The 21,000-nt window shown below is 42.4% G+C and overlaps 1 protein-coding gene across 3 annotated transcripts in view; it reads left to right on the top strand.

Moving 5' to 3' along the window:
• The window catches only part of RNF213 (ring finger protein 213), a 124,080-nt gene that overhangs the window by 82,456 nt on the left and 20,624 nt on the right, over positions 1-21,000 (top strand). For 2 of the 3 annotated variants that reach the window (XM_013972340.2, XM_013972342.2), the window contains 17 exons: positions 131-250; positions 756-850; positions 1,444-1,579; positions 1,846-1,984; positions 4,555-4,746; positions 5,490-5,635; positions 6,813-6,967; positions 8,120-8,326; positions 8,662-8,843; positions 11,083-11,203; positions 13,698-13,798; positions 13,914-14,096; positions 15,158-15,327; positions 15,414-15,513; positions 18,854-18,965; positions 19,558-19,771; positions 20,017-20,207. In XM_013972340.2, coding sequence (XP_013827794.2) covers positions 131-250; positions 756-850; positions 1,444-1,579; positions 1,846-1,984; positions 4,555-4,746; positions 5,490-5,635; positions 6,813-6,967; positions 8,120-8,326; positions 8,662-8,843; positions 11,083-11,203; positions 13,698-13,798; positions 13,914-14,096; positions 15,158-15,327; positions 15,414-15,513; positions 18,854-18,965; positions 19,558-19,771; positions 20,017-20,207 — 2,564 coding nt within the window. The remainder of the gene's footprint in view (positions 1-130; positions 251-755; positions 851-1,443; positions 1,580-1,845; positions 1,985-4,554; positions 4,747-5,489; positions 5,636-6,812; positions 6,968-8,119; positions 8,327-8,661; positions 8,844-11,082; positions 11,204-13,697; positions 13,799-13,913; positions 14,097-15,157; positions 15,328-15,413; positions 15,514-18,853; positions 18,966-19,557; positions 19,772-20,016; positions 20,208-21,000) is intronic. The other variant, XM_013972341.2, reaches the window with a different exon arrangement.

Raw genomic sequence — 21,000 nt, 5'->3', positions numbered from 1 at the left:
ATTAGACATTAGGATACAAATCATTCATTCATTAGTATGTTAAAACATCAGGACAATGGTGTATCCCTGCTTACAACTGTCAGGAAGAAACCAGAGGACACAGGGAAGATTCTGGGGCTTGTTTTCCCAGGGCTGTGGCATTCTGTGCACATCGACGACCTCCGGAGGTCCACAGTCATGGTTTCAGACATAACTAAACTGCAGGATGTGGCCATCAGCCAGCTGTTCAAACCAGAAGATCCCGCTAAGGGTGAGTCTGCAGAAAAGGTCCTCGGGGAGGTAGGATGGTGGGAGCGGAAGCCAGGAGGTGTGCACTCTGCTACAAGGACAGGTGCTTAGGCTACTGTCCCACAGTCCGACACCTGCCCCCTGGCAAGAGCTCGGGACACATTTGCTGAAGTGAGTATTGATGAATCCAGGGCACTGTCTGCTGTTTCCAAGGCCAGGAGAAGACAATATTTCCACAAGGTCTTTGCAGGTACCTGTGGAACATGTCAGATTCTATTTACCCTGGCTTCCGAATCAGCCATCTGAGCCCAGGATGGAAGCTTGGGTTGCCACTGGTGGACCACGTCCAGTGGGCGATCGGAGTCTGATCTGTGTGACTGACGGTCTCTCCTTTGGAGCCCCTTCCTGAGGCTGGTGCCAGGGAAACCCGGATAGATCCCCAGCATACAACGCACACGATGTTGCCAGCGTTCCCCACCACCACTTCTGCCTCTGAACAGTAGCTCCATTGTTTTACTTCTTTGCAGTGGAGGTGGGACGCCGAGCCCAAGAAGATGATGAGGAGGCAATGGAAACTGAGGCAGTCACCTCACAGCAAGTGGCGGAGGTAAAAATGGAGACAGTAAGTCCCGAGATGAACGCCAGCCCAGCCTCCGGACCAGAACATGATATAAATTCTCACTCTTTCTAGCCCTCTAAGCCCTCAGGCTGTGGGCTCCACTTCCTTAGATTTACACCCAGGGGTCGGAGGAGTGGACTCAGCTGGCCAGGGCTCAGCCCAGCACTCCTCTCCCTGCCTCTGTGAGTGCAGGTGGATCACCAGCAGCAGATCTGACCTTGGCTTTTCCTGGTGTCCCCTGGACAGTTTTGCTGTGTTGCTTGACCACTGATAAGGTCTCCAGGCACATAGGATTGTCTTGTAGTGGATTTTTGTTTTGGCCACACGACATGGGTTGCAGGGTCTTATTAATAGTTCCCTGACCTGGGATTGAACCCAGGCTCACGGCAATGAAAGTGCAAAGTCCTAGTCACTGGACCTCCAGGGAATTCCTTCACAGTGGTTCTCAGGGGAACTTGACAAGGGCATGTGGTGGGAACTTGGGCAGGAGGAAAACTGTGCCCCTGCACCCAGTGCCTGGACCTCATCTCTGCCATCACCTGGCTTTTCTTGACATGTAAGTAGCAGAAATGGAAGGCTTGATTGTCTGTCGACAGATGCAGATCCTGGACACCACCAGGCTGCTGAAAAGCTGTATTCAGGGTGCCGTGGGCATGATCAGAGACCAGAATGAGGACTGTCAGCGCAGCGTTCAGAGGGTGTCCATCCTCCTCAGCCTCCTAGATGAAAACAGTGAGTACAGAGGTGTGGGAGCTCCTCTTGTCCACACCCCAACCGAGCTCCTCCATCAGTCCCTGAGTCATTCCCCGCTGTAGCTCTCCATTACTCCCAGAAGCAGCTGGCTCCCTGGCAATCTATGTGTGCCTCTGGGTTTCTGTAGACTTGGCCTGGCTGAAGGAGACGGGCTTCCCTTCCTGCTGGGATGGGTCCGGAATGCCGGGCCCACTGCTCGATGCCCAGGGATGTGCTGAATGCACATCTGCTCTGCTTTTCCACAGCCACTTTCTTGCTGGTCGCTAAGATGCGCCTCTACGTCCTTTTAATGAAGCAGGAAGAAAATGCTATCTGCAATGTGAAGGACTGGGTGGTGAGGGAGGCCTCCAATCAGGACGCTTTACAGGAGGCCGGCACGTTCAGGTACTGCCAGGAAAGGAAGCCCCGGGGGCGGGGAGGGGCTGGGCGCAGGGCTCTCCAAGCTGAGGGGCTGCTTCCTTCCAAACCTCTGAGAAATTTAGAGCCATCGACTTTTTTTCCCTGAAGAGCACAAGATAATCTGGGTGGTAAGTTGTATGGGGTTTGCTTGACTCTATTCTGTACTTTCGTGTGTTTTAAATTTTTTCATAGCAAAAAAACAAACAAAAACAAGAACTTCTGTTCTTATCAGATGTAAACTTTTACCACCATGTGCATCACCATAGGCATGGTTGCCCTTTTAGGTTGGTAAATTAAAGAGGTGTTTGATATGTAGGGAAGAACATTTTTTCCTAGACCTCCTGCATGAAGTTATTTGATAACCACGATAATAAGACCCAAAGTATTCACTTATTGTCCATGGTCCTTTTTCTACAAACCTTGATGCTGTGCTCAAGACTAGCCCATGCCAACCTGTGTGGTTGAGGGAGAGGGTATTGCTCTGCATCCCACAGCGGGCAGTGGAAGATGCCGCCCATCCCATCTGCAAGGTCATCTAAGACCTGGGACTTCACCAATCTGGCCCTCAGTTTCTTTGACTCCAGGAAAACACTTAACTCATCCAGGGGCTTGGATTCAGCCGGGATGTATCCCCACACTGTTGGCAAGAAGGACATGTGGGAACATCTAGGTTGAATTGACCATGTGAGCTTACTGATGCTGGTTTTGTAACTGTATGGCTTTTCTGCTTCTGTTTTTCTCTAGTTATTTTTCATTTCTTTCCCTGTTGTAACTTCTGAAGGATCAGATTTGGACCTGGAATTATTTTTGTTTCTCTTGGTTCCTCTGTATGGATTTTAGATAAATGCTTCTTAAAAATCTGTATTTTCTATGTACCCTTGACACCACCCCTTCACTTACTGAACTTCCTACATTTGCTGGGCTTCCCAGGTAGCATTAGTGGTAAAGAACGTGCCTGCCAATGCAGGAGACATAACAGATGTAGGTTCGATCCCTGGGTCGGGAAGATCCCCTGGAGGAGGGCATGGCAATCCACTCCAGTATTCTTGTCTGGAGGATCCCATGGACAGAGGAGTCTATAGGGTCACAAAAAGTCATACACAACTGAAGTGACTTAGATAAAGACATGCTTTCTTATTTAATGTAATGTGAAATGAGTTTACTTTGGTTTCTTTATTATATTCTATTCACAACTGATTTTCTTCAAATGACATACTTTTCAAGTGAATTTGGTCATTCTTTGATTTATTTATAGAGCATAGATGACTTGTTCTAGAAAACGAGTATGTAACAAAATAAAACAATACTACTTGGCCTTTTCAATGAACTAATTCCTGTCTATTAGAGATAAAATTAAGGACCTTTCAAGTTCTACCTCTAATCTTCATTTCAGTTCAGTTCATTCATTTAGTCATGTCCGACTCTTTGTGACCCCATGTATTGCAGCACGCCTGTCCATCACCAACTCCCGAAGTCCACCCAAACCTATGTCCATTGAGTCAGTGATGCCATCCAACCATCTCATCCTCTGTCATCCCCTTCTCCTCCTGCCCTCAATCTTTCCCAGCATCAGGGTCTTTTCAAATGAGTCAGCTTGTCACATCAGGTGGCCAAAGTATTGGAGTTTCAGCTTCAACATCAGTCCTTCCAATGAATATTCAGGAATGATTTCCTTTAGGATGGACTAATTGGATCTCCTTGCAGTCCAAGGGACTCTCAAGAGTCTTCTCCAACACCACAGTTCAAAAGCATCAATTCTTTGGCGCTCAGCTTTCTCTATAGTCCAACTCTCACATCCATACATGACCACTGGAAAAACCATAGCCTTGACTAGACGGACCTTTGTTGGCAAAGTAATGTCTCTGCTTTTGAGTATGCTGTCTAGGTTGGTCATAACTTTCCTTCCAAGGAGTAAGCATCTTTTAATTTCATGGCTGCAATCACCATCTGCAGTGATTTTGGAGCCCAGAAAAATAAAGTCAGCCATTGTTTCCACTGTTTCCCCATCCATCTGCCATGAAGTGATGGGACCAGATGCCATAATTTTCGTTTTCTGAATGTTGAGCTTTACGCCAACTTTTTCACTCTCCTTTTTTACTTTCATCAAGAGGCTTTTTCGTTCCTCTTCACTTTCTGCCATAAGGGTGGTGTCATCTGCATATCTGAGGTTATTGATATTTCTCCCAGCAATCTTGATTCCAGCTTGGGCTTCCTCCAGCCCAGTGTTTCTCATGATGTACTCTGCATGTAAGTTAAATAAGCAGGGTGACAATATACAGCCCTGACGTACTCCTTTACCTATTTGGAACCAGCCTGTTGTTCCATGTCCAGTTCTAACTGTTGCTTCCTGACCTGCCTCTAATCTTAGTTTGATTTAATCTCCTCTAGTACTTAAAAATGATGTAAAAAACATGAAAAACACAGCTGTAGTGTGGGAATAGTAGAGCAGATATTTTGTTACTGCCATGAAGGCACAAAATGTGAAAAGGATTTGGGCATCCCAGTATGGTCTGTGGTCCTTCTAACCTGAGCGGTCTTATCTCTCCCACTCACAGGCAGACCCTCTGGAAGCGGGTCCAGGGCGCTGTGACTCCCCTCCTGGCAAGCGTGATCTCTTGCGTGGACAGAGACGGCAACCTTGACCTGCTGGTCAACCCACACTGTCCGTCTTGGGCGAGAGAACTTTGGATGTTTATTTTCAATGACGTTAAACTTCTGAACATTCCTCTTGTGACGATTGATACAAGGTGAATAGAAGACTTTCTTTTCTTGGGAAGGGAAATAAACCCATAACGTAGCAGCAAACTTAATAGGCTCTCCCAGATGTTCGATGAAATATTAGTATGGATTTTAGAATCACATTGAAGTTGGCCCTTTTTGTAGCCTGAAGGGCATGACAACAGTAACAAAGTGTTGACACAGTTCTGAAAAATTCTTGCTTCGTTCTTGACGTTCTTCATTTCCTTATGCTCAGAGCACCCTTTGCAGTTAAAATGGTCCACTTTCACCTCATCTGCAGGGGAAGCTGCATGTAAGGAAGCATTTATGTTGTTTTTCCTATTCCTCCTGCCTATGACTGACGGGAACTGCAGAGCCTGTCCCTAGGCCTGATCTTATGTAACTCAAGTTCAGCTGGCCTACCAAAACCTTGCTTGGCTTTTAGGTGGCTCTGATTCTCTGTACAGGTATAGGGCAAGAGTGGGTTCAGACATCACCAGACTGGTTCTGTCCACGATTTCAACCAGCTTTCCAACTGTGGTTTGTTTTTGTTTTGTCTGTAAAACCCAGTGATGATATAAGATCATCCTTCAGTTCTTTTATAGTATAAAAATGAGCTGTTCAGTAGACCAGGGGGCTGTCTTTGCAGCCCACTACGCCTCCTAGTACTTGAAAATGAAGAGGAATTGGCATCAGAAGTAGATCTCATCTTGCATCTTGAGTGCCATCTCAGTAACCACTTAATTCTTAGCCCTTGTTTGGCCTGTTGCAGGTCTAAAGGAGAGATGTCTTACATCGTGGTGCAGAACTACATAAACCTTCCAGAGAAGGCGTCCAATAGTGTCCCATTTAGCTGGAGAATCAAGGACTATCTGGAGGAGTTGTGGGTCCATACTCAGTACATCACAGGAAATGCAGGTGAGCCCAGCAATGGTGGGAGGGTATGTGTTCTGCAGGAGACCCTGATACCCTGTCATAGGTCATCTCCATTTGAGTCCCCTGGACAACGAGGGCACCAGGATGTCTCTGGCTGAGCCCCTCTCAGCAAGCGCCAGTGACCAGAGTAGTACCTTTGCCCAGACTGAGCCATCATTGTCCTCCCTTGCCAAGTCATCTGGCCACAGGCATTCCAGGAAAACCCCAATGGTCACACACCACTTTTGGGAATGTCATCTTTCATACATGAAGTAGTATTTTCAAAGTTTATGTATAGCTTTTTTTTTAAATTATAGTGATCATTTCATAAGATAGGCAGACATCAGATCACTGAAAGTAACATGATACATCAACTATAGTTCAATCTTTAAATAAAAGCCAGATGTCTTTTAAAAAATAGATGTCAAAATACTTGAAGATGAACTTAGATTTCTCGATAAGCTTTCTGTCACTCTTTCTGGACAAACTCAAATCAATCTCTCTCTTGAGGAGAGAGTATTTCTCTTTTTCATACCCTATCAAAAACTGACCCTACTCTTCTGTGATAGCACATGACTTGGGGGCCAGCACCCCATCCGCTAGAAGGCAGGTCTTTTTGGTTTGAGCAGCATTTGACCCAACTCCCTGCAGGCAGCCCGCTTGTTCCTGGTTCACTTTGGTCCTAGGTTCCCGAGGCACTTTACAACTTGTGGAAATATTGGTCTATCCCAGATTGTATTCTCTTTAGGGCTAGCTAGGCTTTTCTGGGGGCTTCCCAGGTGGCACTAGTGGTAAAGATCCCACCTGTCAATGTAGGAGACATAAGAGAAATTGATTCGATCCCTGAGTTGGAAAGACCCCCTGGAGGAGGGCATGGCAACCTACTCCAGTATTCTTGCCTGGAGAATCCCATGGACAGAGGAGCCTTGCAGGCTACAGTCCACAGGGACGCAAAGGTCAGACATAACTGAAGCGACTTCTTAGCACACGTGCAGGCTTTTATGACCAGAATAGAGCATTCCTTCTGACTTTGTTACTGTTACTTCACTGGGAAAATATCTGAAGTGTCCAGAAATCAACCTAAAAAGGCGTTTGGTGGGTAAGGGGAGTCGTGGTCACCGTCTTCACCCCAGGGAATCTCTCTCCCTCCCCACCCACCTCCCCCTGCCCCTCCCCGCAGGACTGGCAAAGAAGTTACTAGAACTCTTTCAGAAGACCCCACTGGGCAGTTTTCTTGCTCAGTTCACAGTGGACCAGCAGCAGGAGCTTCTTCAGTGTTACCTGAAAGATTTCCTTCTCTTGACCATGAGAGTGTCCACTTGGGAGCAGTTAAACGTAAGTACTGACTCGAGGTCAGGGCAAGGCTGGCATAAGTGGACAAAATACCGACATGGAGCTTGCTCCACTGCCGGAGCTGCAATGTCTGTGGAACAGAATGTGGCCCAAGAGGAGAGTGGTGTGAGAAAATGCCACTCACACCTTCAGAACCCTCGAGGCTGGACACTTACCCCACCTCTCAGCACCCCTAAAGCATGGAGATTTTAGTAACAGGAAGAAGACCTCCAATTTCCTGTGATGCTTTCTTTTAAAATGTTTAGTTTTTCTTGAAGAAAACTAGGTAAATATTTAACTGACCACAGCAAGTTAATAATAAGAGTAACTGAAATTTCAATGGAAATATTGAAGATTTCAAACTTCAGTACATAAAAAAGGAAACTGGCAGATTTGAGAAGGTACAACCAGCATGATTAAGGGTTAATAAAGTGTTCATAGGAATCAATAAGAACATCCTCTAATCTTTAAAAACGAATGAAAGTTAACAGAATAATTATACAGATGTCCAGAAAACAGGAAAATTCTCAGCCTCACTAGTAAATCAACAGGCATGAACAACTTTCGGCTACCATCATTTTTGTCTATGTGGCAAAACTGTTTTTTTAAAAATGGCCAGAAGTTCCTCCATTGCCAAAGGTGGTGTGAATAGCGTGGTGGTTCTGTAAACCGTTTGGGTGAATGGGGAACTTCTGAACAAAATCTGAACTGGTGATTTGATCTTGAGAACATTATCAGAGATGTAGACAAATATTTTATTCATAGGAATGTTCTTTTCAGTTCTATTTCTAAAAATGGAAAATTAGAAACAATTTACTTGTCAAAACGTAAGGGATGGACCAGTTAAAGTACGGCCATTTGATTGTTATTGTGCAGCCATTAAAAACAATGTTCTTCAGGTATGCTTGTGAAGTGGAAAAAGATCAGGAATACATTGTGACGCTAATTTGGGGACCAACTGGGAGAAGAGGTATGGATCTAGAAATGTCTAGAAGGGATAACACCAAAAAGTAAATGTGAGATACTAGTAGTGTGCGTGGTTTTTAATTTTCTTTTTTGTCATTTTTGAATGGTTCTCATTTTCCACAAGCAAAATGTAGCTTTTTAAAAAAATACTTTACAAATTATATAGTAAAAGCTTGTTTTTCATCCCAGGTTCTGCAGATGGCTCTATGGTCCTGCATCAATCAGCTGAATGCAGGAATGCCAGAGAAAGAGGTCTCCTTACCATTAGTGCACCTCGCCTACCACCGTTTCAGAAACCGGCTACAGAACTTCTCCAGGATCTTGACCATCCACCCTCCAATTCTGCTAAGCCTTACAAAAGGCACAGAGAACCACAACTGGGCTAGACGTGAGATGGTATGGCCCCTCTTAGGGATCTTTCATGCCTGTAGCCCGGCTTGGCCTCCTCAAGCGAGTGTGGAGGGAGGGGTGCTCCCACCCCTACCCTGGGAAGGGGAAGCTTATGGGCCTTGTTCCAACTGGGAGACATCTTCACCAGCACACACGTTAGTGTGGCTTCTCAGTTAGAATACATCTAACTCGTGCCTCCTAGATCCCAAGACAATGAAAGAGGAAGCTCCAAGCCTGGAACACAAGGAAAACACCCAGGACCTCCGAATTAAGGTTTAGAGCAGCCCAATGGGGGTCGGGGGACAGACTGCTCAGTCATGGGCCTGTTCTCTGCTCCCCAGAGTCTGGATGTGTTGGCAGCAGTGGCCTGTGTTGAAATGCTGACGGAAAACCTCCTGAAGCCCAGTCCCCAAGCTTGGTTACAGACTGTGAAGAATCTTTCCATGCCACTAGAGCTCCTCTGCTCAGAAGGGTACATGCAGGACTGTGGGATGATGACCGGAACCCTCATCAGAGATATCAGGTGAGACCCAGGAGCCCCAGGCACATCAGAGAGAGAGGGCAGATGTTCCTATTGCTGGAAGTGGGCCTTTCCTCATTCATTCTATAACATCTATGGAAGCCTACTTAAATGCCAGGCATCGCAATGATCCTAGAAAAACAGGAGAGAACTGAGCATTCAGGGAGTGCACAGAGTGCTGGGGGCGATGCAGAGGTGAGCGGATTATTATGATCCTGCAGGAGAAGGAGCAGCTGCAGAGGACCCCAGCAGGGTGACAGAGAAAGGGCATGCACTCGGGCTAGACTCCCCAGAGGACAAGTCCTGGGCTGGCCTTTAAGGGCGAGCTGGGAGTCACCAGACATGGGCGGAGGCATGGAACTTGAGTTGTCTGAGCTGGGAGTCTGTGGGGAGGAGAAAGACAGAAGTGGGTAGAGGTCAGGGAGAACATCACAAAGGGCTTCTACCTAATTCACTTACTTTCTCACCTGCTCCTTCTTTTCCCCTTTCGTTTTTATTTTTTAAATTATGAAAGTATGATAACACATTTCCAGGAAATTTGGAAGATACAGAACAAAGTTACATATAGTTCCACCATATATTACAATTATTTCTTAAATAGATTAATTAAGATTTTTAGTTGTATTTTCAATATCAAGCTCTCAAAAATTAATAGAATGAATATACAGAAAAGTAAACAAATACAGTAGATCTGAAAAGCACCATGAACCAATTCAACATAATAAAGTTTTTTTAATTTTCGCACAACAGTAGGATACAAATTCTGTTCAAATTCCCATAGACTGTAAACTAAGAGACATTAGAACATATCCAAGGTATGAAAGCTTCACGGTCTAAAGGTATTGAAACATGAAAACGGTAAACACCTTTTACTATTGTGATTATATAACTATTATTTATTCGCTTAATACCATTGTTATGATTGGTCAACAGAAAATAATAGAGTTCTATATCAGTAAAACTACCATTTAATAGAAAAACCTGTAATACTTTTTAAAATCCAGAGGCATATCAGAATTATCTTGAAATTTTTTGAAAAATACAAATGCCCATGTTTTGCTTTTTTCTCCAGAGTTCCAGATGTGTTTCTAATGATTATCCATGTTTAAAAACAATTGGACTATATGATGATTTGTTACTTTTCTCTAGTTTGTTTCACTTTTTCTATTTCATATTCAGTGCTCCCGTTTCATTTAGTTTATATTTTCCAATTTCTGTCTCTTGTTTATTGTTCTTTCTTAAGCCTTGATCTAGCATAGTAAAAAAAACTTTTGTACATACACAGATATGTATATGTAACTATAAATATAGTATGTATAATTAAAATATGTATTTTAGAGACATGAATTTTTGCTTAGCAAGAAAGTTTATGACATTTTGATTCCACTTGTTTGACTTAATATCAATAGAATGCTAGATTTCTAATATTTATTCACCATAACATTGATATACTTCCATGTATTTTGGCACCTAATATTCTTGCTTAAAGACTAGAAAGTTTATTATCTTAGTGAGTTAAATTTTTTTGGATGAAGTTTGAAACTTCTAATCCAGTTCTGAGAATATAAAGAAATACCATGTTGTAAAAAAAAAAAGGGCAAGAAATCAACACGTGATACAGTATTATTAAGTATAGATTTTGTTCAAATTTCTCAAAATTTTAGGTTAGTGTCCATTATTTGTTTTCATATCTTATTTAAGATTCCACATTGTATTCAGTTGCTTCAGCTGCATACAACAAATTCTGAGAAATTCTCTTTTCACTCTTATTATGTTACAGATATTTTCTAATTTTCCTTGTTATGGCTTCTTATATACATCTACCATTTAAAAGTGGACATTTAATTTCCAAATACATGGGGGTTTTTAAGTATCCTGGATATTAATTTCTCACTTTGATTTTTCTCATTTAAATCTTTTCTTCTCTGCCATCACCCTCTGGGTTTTCAGTCTTCTGGCTTTACTGAGGCTTTCAGTGGCTAAGTCAAAGATTTCTGTTGATAAATGTCACATTACAGTGAAAATACGTGGGTTATTTTCAAATATTTTTTGATATTGATTTCTAACATAATTCCACAGTGATAAGAGAACAGTCTCTCTATGATTTCTCTATAATACTTTAAGATCTGCTCCTTTTCGTAACTATTCAACTCCTGTGCCTTGAAACTACCTCCCTGCACCTCTGCCTTCTGTCTCAGGTGCTTTTTGTCAGAGCTGAGTGAGGGAACCCCTCTCTTGACAGAACCCACTGGAATCGCATTTTCTCCATCTCGCTCTTTGTGGAGCACGTGCTGCTGGAGACGGAGAGTCAAATTCCTGAGCTGCGTGAGCTGGTGACTGACTATGTCTCCTTGCTGAATAAGGTAAGCGCAAAGGTTCTGCCTTGCAGGCAGAGGTCTGCCTCTTTGTAAGAGGAAGCACAATTGAAGCATGACCTAACCTCTGTCAGTGAGGTGGTATATTCCCTTTCTGCTCTGACAGTTTTATCTGAATGTAGTAAGGAAAGTGATTTCATCACATAAGCTGCTCTATTTGTGGCATTTAATGGTTTAATTTTTACCCTCTCCTGAGTGGTAAGTCAAGGTATGTCATTTAGGGTTTCTTGCAGGAAAAGGAACTATCAATGCAGCAAATCTGCTTGGGAGGACTGAAGGGTGGGCTCCGACCAGGCCTCCAGCGGCCCTAGAAAGACCAGCAGCCTGGCCCACAGTGGGAGCAGCTTGCCACTGCCATGATCAGGAAGACGGGGGTGTAAGAGAATGCCGCTGGACTTGTGGACTTCCCAACACAGTGCTGTTGGTGGGACCAAGGGCACAGGAAGGCCCATGTCTCTGCCCCTTGACACCCTTTATAAAGTTAGTGCCACACAGGATAATACCCTGCAGAAAAAGTGACCGTCCTTTCAGCATCAGTGGCCTCTCAGGGAAAACAGCCTCTGCCTACTGGGAACCTCACACAAGCACTGCCAGCAGCTTTGCTGTGCAGCCTTTGAAATGTCCTGTTTTAACTAGCATACTTCATGTTCTCAAGATCTGTCCACATTGTAGCAGGTGTCAGAATTGCCTTCCTCTTTAAGGCTGAGGAAGATTCCACTGTATGGAGAGAGCACATTCTGTTTATCCAGCCATTTGTTGATGGACACTTGCGATGTTTCCACCTTTTGGTGAAATGCCGCTATGAACCTGGGTGTAGAAGTATCTATTTGAGTCACTACTCTAATTCTTTAAGTGTGTACTTAAAAGTGGAATTGCTGGATCACGTGGTAATTCCATGTTTGGCATTTTGAGGAATCACCATACTGTTTCCCACAATTGCCACACCATTTTACATTCCCACCAGCAATGACCCAGGGCTCCACCTTCCCACATCCCTACCAATACTTGTTATTTTCCATTTTTAAAATAATAACCCTCCCAATGGGTATGCAGTGGTATCCCATTGTGGTGTTGGGTTTTTTTAATTGGTGTATAATTGCTTTACAATGTTGTTAGTTTCTGTGTACAACAACATGAATCAGCTCAACAGCATCCCTGTTGAGCCTCCCTTCCCCCTTATCCTACCCGTCTAGGTCATCACAGAGCACCGTCTCAATGTGGTTTGGTTTGTATTTCCCTAGTGACTAGTGATGTGGAGTATTTTTCCATGTGCTTATTGCCTGTTTGTATACCTTCTTTGGAAAATGTCTATTCAAGTCCTTTGGCCATTTTTGAATATTTCATTTAACAGATCAAATTTAGCAGGGTATTAAAAACTCATAATTTCCAAGTAAGATTAGTCCTGGAATTCAAGGATAGCTCAAAGTTATAAAACCTATAAATGTCATCAGTTACATAATAAATCAAAAAATACACTGCAAATGATTATTTCAAAAGGTACAAAAAAAGCTTTTCATAAAATATATAATTTGATAAACGGATACTCTTGCAGAATTAGGAATAGAAAGGAAATTTCCTTGAGCAGATAATGTCATGGGCATACATAATATCTATATTATGTTTACAAACACCTATAACAAGCATCATATCTAACCGGAAAATTCCCTAAGCACACCAATTAAACTCACTATCTTATGTCATTAAAGATATGTCTTTCCTAAGAAACAGTGTTTCCACTTCTAAACATATACCCTAGGGAATTTTCCTGTTTCCACTCAGACACATGGAAGAATGTTGGGTCCAGAAATGTTTGTAATTGCAAGAAATTGGGAACATCCTAAATGTTCATTAACAGGAAAATAGATAACCAATGTATTTGTCAACAAGTACCATGCAGTAGTAAACATGAATGATCTGAACCTACTTTTATCAATGAAAAATGGAAATTGCCAAGCTTAGGTGTAGTGTGATGTCCCTAATACAGAGTTGCATGCATGGGTGGAAATTTAGTAGAAGTGGGAATTTAGGAATGTGGTTCCCTGGGCCTGGGAGTAGAAAGGGATATACTTGAAGTTGAAACTACACCTGTAACATTTGGTTATTCAGAAACTGATAAAGCAAATATTCAGAAAATCCCAAGATTACTTAAAGCTTGGTGGATACACAGATGGTCACTATATTATCATTTATGGTTTGAAATATAATGAAAAGAGGGGGTATATATACCTTTAAAAAAAAAGGAAGAAGGGGAAAATCTAAAGCTGAGAATATTGGTCTTCTCCCCAAAACAGCATAGTCACAATGGGCATTCAAAGTTAAAGAAACTGCTAAATAAAATTTTAAAAAGCCTTGCACTACAGACAGCAGAGCCTTAACTGTCTAGCTCCACCAGCGGCAGAGGGCATGCCATGTCTTGTTGCCTGGCTGACCTCTGCTCTCCCTCACTGCCCCCCACCCTCCTGCCAATGCCCTTCTCCTTCAGTGCCTGCTAGAGAACTCTGACATGAAGACCCACAGGCCTTTCATGGCGGTGATGACTACTCTTCGTAAATGTAAAGACCAGGTCAGCGAGAGTTTCACCAGGTGAGATTTTGGGTTAGGGATCCGCAAGGTTGAGAATTCGAAAGCTTTGTGTTTTTTTTCCCTTCTCATGTCCCACTCCCCTGCTTTAAAACTGGCCACCCTTCTTGGCTTCTAGGTTTGGGGTTCAGCCGTGCCCCATCTGCCTGGGAGATGCACAGGATCCTGTCTGCCTGCCCTGTGACCATGTATTCTGCCTGCGCTGCATTAAAGTTAACCTCACCCAAGGGCATATGGGATGCCCCTTGTGTTTAACCGACTTACCAGACAGATACTCTCCAACTGTTTCCCAGGAGCACAGGTGAAATAGCCTTTCTCTTGAGAAAGCTTTCTCCTTTTTCTTCCTTTTTTGCAAGTACAGTATTCAAAAATATAACTATTGGGCTTCCCTGGTGGCTCAGTGGTAAAGAATCCACCTGCTAATGCTAGAGACATGGATTTGGTCCCTGATCCGAGAAGATCCCACAGCAAATAAGCCTGTGCACCACAGTTATTGAGCCTGTGTTCTAGAGCCTTTGAGCCCCAACTATTGAGCCCATGTACCGCAACTACTGAAGCCCAGGCACCCTAGAGTCTTTGCTCCGCAACTAGAGAAGCTACCGTAAAGAGAAGCCTGAGCACAGCAACTAGAGAGTAGACCCTGCTTAGCACAACTAGAGGAAAAACCTGCACAGCGATGAAGACCCAGCACTGCCAAAAATAAATAAAATTATTTTTAAAATATACTATTGACCTTAGAAAGCCTCATAGCAGAGAAGTGTCCTAACAAAGACAACTATTTATGTACTTTTATAAACATCTAGTGGCTGAAAATTATCCTTTCCCCAAGACATGCATGTGTACAGAAGAAGGAGATTGAAAAATTAGAGGAAAAAACCCAGAAACTTATAAACTAATTAAAGCCTTCACGAGTACCCAAAGAATTTAGATGCAACTGGCTTATCCTCTTGATGTGTAAATGCCATCTGTGTTCTATGATTTGAGGCTAAAGCCAGCTCTTGTCTGACTAAGTGCCTTTAGGGCACTGATTAAAATAGCCCAAGAGGTTGGTTTTCTTCCCTCCTCATGCCTTCTAAAAGTGGGGCACAAGACAAGTCCAGTAGATGGGAGCTTTGAGAAACTCTTGGGATATAAAGGCTATTACTAGATGGTCCAAATGATCAAAGTCTTTCTCAAAAGAGCCATGTGTACGTATTATCTGTTGCAGTTTTTGGAGACTGATTCTAATCAATATAAGGAGATACTTGCATCTTTTAATTAAAAAAAAAAAAAAAGCTATCCAAATCCCAGAGCACTCTGTAGGGAGGGATTCTGGAACACAGTTTATCAGACTTTTAACCATGGTTTTTAACCATTCCTAAGGGAGGTCATTGAGAAACATGCCCGCTTCCGGCAGATGTGCAATAGTTTCTTCGTGGACCTGGTTACTACCATGTGCTTCAAAGACAATTCTCCACCTCAGAAGGAAGTAGTCAAAGACCTGCTATCCTTACTCTTTGTAGAGAAGGAGCTCCTTCGAGAGGCTCCCCAACGTGAGTGGAGTTAAAAATTCAGTTCTTCATCTCACTTTTTATGTCTGATGTGAACAGTGATCTTACCTTTCTTCTGCTGGTTTTAGGACGCCGTGAACACACAAAATCTCTTTCTCCTTTTGATGATGTCGTGGATAAGACCCCCGTGATCCGCTCAGTGGTACTGAAACTGCTTTTAAAATACAGGTGAGCACCACGAACATGGAGTTGCCTCGGAAACACCTTGACTTTTTTTTTTTTTTCCCTCCTCTTTTTTCTTTGCCACAAAGCATTCTTTGCAGAACTGGTAGCTAGCTCACTATCTGGGAAAGCTTCTTTAGCAAGAGACACCCTGGTTCCTTTATCTGTATGCGTTGTATCCTTGGCATATCACATGCTGGCCGTGAGTTCAGTATGGCCATAAGTACGTGTTTAGGAAGAAGACAGATTTGGGAGAAGGGGCCAGAGCGCTGTGAGACATGTGGGTGCAGGAAGTCGGGAGTCCGGAATCTGCAGGTCTCATCTCAGTTCCACAGCTACAAAGTTTTGTGGGTTTTTGGACTGTGACTTAGAATCTCCACTCAACCTCCTTGCTCTTGATGTTGTCTAAGTTTTGCTTCTGCTCTTAAAGTTCTCTGATTCTATAAATGAACAGGGAAGCCCATATGGCGCCTCAGCTCAATAGGCTTGTTGAATTATGTTATTTTTAAAAATTCTTAGAAAGCTGATCTGTATTCGGAAGATTTCTTTTGGAATATACTCTGTTTCTCAACCTGTGTCCTAACTTGAGAGAGTTCACCTTGAGGTGATGGCAAAATCAAGATGCTATTAGAAAAGTTCCAACAAACACAACTACTTCTAACTTAAATGTCCGAAATCTTCAAGATAGAGATTAGATTTATGTTTAAAACAGGGATCCACTGCAGCCTTGTCTACAGACATTTTATTTTGGTGACTGCCCCCCACCACATACTATTTATGAAATAGTCTTTTCAAACAGGATTTTCAAATAAAATACTCTTAAAATACATTGCTTGCTATACCCAAAAATAGCTCTTAAGGCATATAGACAGACACGGTTGCCTTGAGATATGAAAAGAGCCTCTTGCTATTCTGTGATTTTCATTAATTTTGGGAAGTGTGTGAAATCTGTATTCATGTGAATCTCCTTGCTTAGAGAAAAGGAAAAGTGTTATTGACATGTATATCTCTTGACATAAAGTATAGACACATTAATATGAGTACAAACTACACTCAAAGGTAAATGCTTTGTTCTGGAATATTTAGAGTTAAATTTACAGAACTGATTTTGAAATAAAAATCTTGAGACATAAACACAGTTTAAAAATATGAATGGTCATTCCCTGGGTTGAAAACTACTTGCTTCTGTCATTGCTTTTTGTGGTTCATGTGCTTTTGTATGTTAAGAATGAATCAGACTGGACTTACATTCTTTATGGAAATGTAGGCACCTGCTATCTGGGCAGACCCGTGCATGGGACAGTGTTGACCAGACTGCAAATAACACTAAGATGGCATGTGACTTTTTCAACTTGTTGGTGTTTGCACTGATGTTACTAAAGTGATGAGAGATAAAGCTGCTAGCATCTTAGTGTGAGAAAGACCCTGGTAGTGGCCATTATTTCTGTCCCCACCATGCACATGTAATTTTTAAAAATGCCAGTTTCATGTAATGTCCTTGATGAAGCTATAAAAATTATTAATTCTACTAAATCCCCGCTCTTAAGGATATGACTGTTAATGTTGTATTATAATGAGAGGTACACACAAAGCCTCCAGCAGCACATCAAGGTACAAGGTTGTCTCAAGGAAAACCACTCCTGCAGTTTTTGAGTTACATCCTGATCTAGCTGCTCTTTTTGTGAAATACCACTTTTACTCGAAAGAATGACTGACAAATGACACTCAAACCTGGGCGTTTTCTTGAAAATAAGTGAGGTGAGCCTGTCACAAACTGAGGGTTTAGTTGCTGATTATAAAATTCAAGTTTATAAACAGATATTTAAAGGTTTGGAGGAATTCCCTGGCGATCTAGTGGTTAGGACTACACGCTTTCATTGCCGAAGATCCAGGTTCAGTCCCTGGTCAGGTAATTAAGATCCTTCAAGTCTCAGCATGGCTAAATTAAAAAACAAAATAAAATGTTGGAAAACTTGTATTCTCCACTGTGAGCCTGTCGGCTTTCTAATATGTACAAACTTTTTGATAACATGGGTGGTGATATTAATGAATGTGAGATTTTATAAAATATAAAATAAAAATGTCAACATTTGCAAACTATGCACAGCTCAGCGAACCAGTATTTATGAAGTAACTGATTCTTGATGTCACAGAATTGTGCATTGATCAAAAAGAAATCTGTCTGATGTGCAAGGCAGATCATTTGATTTTAATGTAATTAACTATGAAAAGTGCATTGATAAGGTTTCAGATTGCACATTGAAACTAATCTTTAGAAATTATCATCTATCATTTTTGGTGTAGTATCAAAAGAGAGTATCCATATTTACCTGAAAAGACTACTAAAGTATTTCTCCCTTTTCCAACTACATAATGTGTGAGACCAGATTTTCCTCATATAATATAGTGAAACCAACTAGAAGCAGAAGCAGATTTGAGAATCCAGTGAACTTCTGTTAAGCTAGGCATTAAAAAGATTTATAGGATTGAAAAACAATGCCCTTCTTACTAATGAAATTTTGTTTTGGAAAAGATTTTTTAAAATATTATTTATGTTAATATGTGATTAGTATGGTTATTTTAAATGATGAATATTGATATATATTTTCAATTTTTCTTAGTTTTAATTTCTATTATTGTAAATATCAAAAGATATAACCAATAGAAGCAAAAGCTCTTTGTGGTTCTCATTAACTTTTAAGTCTGTTAAGGAGTCCTGGAGCCAAAAATTTGAGAACAGCTGATATAAAATTGTTATTATATAGTCACTATGTCATGTCTGACTCTTTTGCAATCCCATGGACTAAAGCCTGCCTGGCTTCTCTGTCCATGGGATTCTCCAGGCAAAAATACTGGAGTGGGTTGCCATTTCTTCCTCCAGGGGATCTTCCTGACCCAGGGAACAAACCCGAGTCTCCTGCATTAGCAGGCAGATTCTTTACCACTGAACCATCTGGGAAGCCCATCTGAAATATGGAATTTTATATTCCTCCAAGTTGGTGCTAAAATATTCTTCATAAAGTCATGTTATAAACTATATAAACACATCCATGTACATGAGAAAGTGGAAGTGTTAGTTGCTCAGTAGTGTCCGACACTTTGTGACCCCATGGACTGTAGTCTGCCAGGCTCCTCTGTCCATGGAATTCTCCAGGCAAGAATACTGGAGTGAGTTGCCTTTCTGTTCTCCAGGGGATCTTCCCAGCTGTGTACGTATGTATATATATAATTATACAGGAAGCAGGAAATGAATAATAGGCAGATAGATACTTCATACCTTTGTTTTGACAAAATGGGTTTCCAGACCTTAGCTAACCAGGTATATATAATATTTCTCCTTTCCTAGCTTCTGTGATGTGAAAGAATATATTCAGACTTACTTGTCCGAGTTAGAAAAGAAACCATTCCTGGCTGAAGATAAAACCGAACTGTACATGCTCTTTAGCAACTGCCTGGAGGTAAGCTGACTATCACCTCACTACATTTCTTTTGCAGGTTCTCAGAACCACATGGTTTATGCAATGGAATAGTGTTTTTCTGAAGATTTATGGGATATAATTTATGTGGTGACATTGCAGATGCTGTACTCCATTTAGGGGGAAAAATATTTCAGAAACATTACTTCTGTCCTCAGAAATTGCCTATATTGGCATTATGAGCATGTGCATGAGGGGGAAAAAGGCATTGAAGAATATGCCACCAAAGTTCATGATGCCTCTCTGCAGGTGCTGAGGTTGTGAATACTTCTAATTTTTATTCTCTTCATATTGTTGTTTCTTCCAAAAATCTTACAATGCATATGAAAATTTAAATTAGGTTAAAAAAATTTTTTTTTCATTTTAGCTTTTATTCTTTTCCCTCCTTCTGGTCCCTAAAATAAAAAATTAAAAGAGCTGTTAGTTTTCCATGATTCAAAAAATATCCACTCAAACCCACAACACTGTTCTTTATCCTTATTACAGTCCATGACCACACTGGTGAAATTTCAAAGATGGGGTCTTATAAATAAAAAAGAATAATATCCTTTCTTTCTGGTTCTATGTTCCCTAGGATTCAATACATGAGAAGAATAATGCTTTCTTCATAAGGGATGAATTGAAATACCTGCAAGAGGAAGGCCAATTCCTTACAACATACCCCCGAGTGGGATACAGCCGATGGCCTGCTGGTGAGGCCTCAGTGGAACACCTGCAGGAGATGGCCCGCATCCGCCTCTGTCTTGACAAGGCATCTGAGATCCTCGCCGAGCTTCAGGACGGCTCAGGCAGGTCTTCTTCCCAACCTTTCTTGACCACAGGCTGGGAGCCCCCATGATTTAGAAATTCAGCAAGTGTGGGAAGCTGGTTCTCAGAATAATACTGGTTTGTACCATGGCCCCTTTCTTCTAGATTAGTTCTCTCAGTGTGGATTCCCAAAGGGTAGGCACAGAGCTTTTACTAGCCTCTGTTCCAGACAGTTAACTAACAAGTACCCTCAGCCATCAATTGGCCTTTCTCATTGGCTCTGCAGAGATGGCGGAGGAGAAGCGTCGCTACCTGAAGCAGGTGGAGCGCTTCTGTGCCCGGGTCCAGAATGACTGGTACCGAGTGTACCTGGTGAGGAAGCTCACCAGCCAGCAGGGGATGGAGTTTGTGCAGAGCCTCTCCAAAGAGGGCCATCCAGCCCACTGGGTGTTTCCTAAGGAAGTCATCACACAGCAGGTGAGAAGAGCAGTCCGGTAGCCCCAGTGCTGTCTCAGCTCCCCTGTCCCATCCACCCCTGGAAGCAGGCTGCTGCTCCTCCATTCCTCCCTGACCTTCTCCCACATCCATCCCAGAAAATGCTTGCATCTGGTCTGGTCTGGTCCTCTGTCTCTGGGTTTCAATTGACGCAGCTTGTTATCGCGGTTATCTGCCTAGGGGAAAGGTGTGTCTATGTGTGTTTCTGGTTTGTTATCTATCTGCAAAGCATATGTAGGCATCACTTCTGATTGAGTTCAACGCAGGAAAAGCAAAAGAATGATTCTGTGGCTTCAGCTTTTAGCAAATTAAAAGTCATTCATCCTGTAAAATAAGCCCTTTTTATCCTCAGCAGGCAAGACAGGAAAGGACTAAGGATGACAGAGTTGCAGTCATTTTGGCTTCAGGACTGCTCAGTTGTCCTTTCCTAGTGGAGAAGGAAATGGCAGCCCACTCCAGTGTTCTTGCCTGGAGAATCCCAGGGACAGGGGAACCTGGTGGGCTTCCGTCTGTGGGGTCGCACAGAGTCGGACACAACTGAAGCGACTTAGCAGCAGCAGCAGCAGTGCCAGAAATGAATGAATTTTTATTGTACTGGGGTTACAAACATGGCATTAAAAATCCTGGCTTTTTTTTCCTCCCAACCGGAACTTCGGCCTGACGTGTCAGTCCTTTGGTGCTCTCCTCTGAGTGCAGAGGGAAAGCAGCTCCAGTATCACCTCCCTTAGATTTCCGCCCACTCTTCATCCAGAGAGGAGGAGGTGCTTCTCAAACA

The sequence above is a fragment of the Capra hircus genome, chromosome 19 (assembly GCF_001704415.2).
Source record: "Capra hircus breed San Clemente chromosome 19, ASM170441v1, whole genome shotgun sequence".
In the NCBI taxonomy this organism is placed as follows: Eukaryota; Metazoa; Chordata; class Mammalia; order Artiodactyla; family Bovidae; genus Capra; species Capra hircus.
Note: the sequence above shows the minus strand (reverse complement) of the source record. Positions and strands in the feature narration are given on the sequence as shown.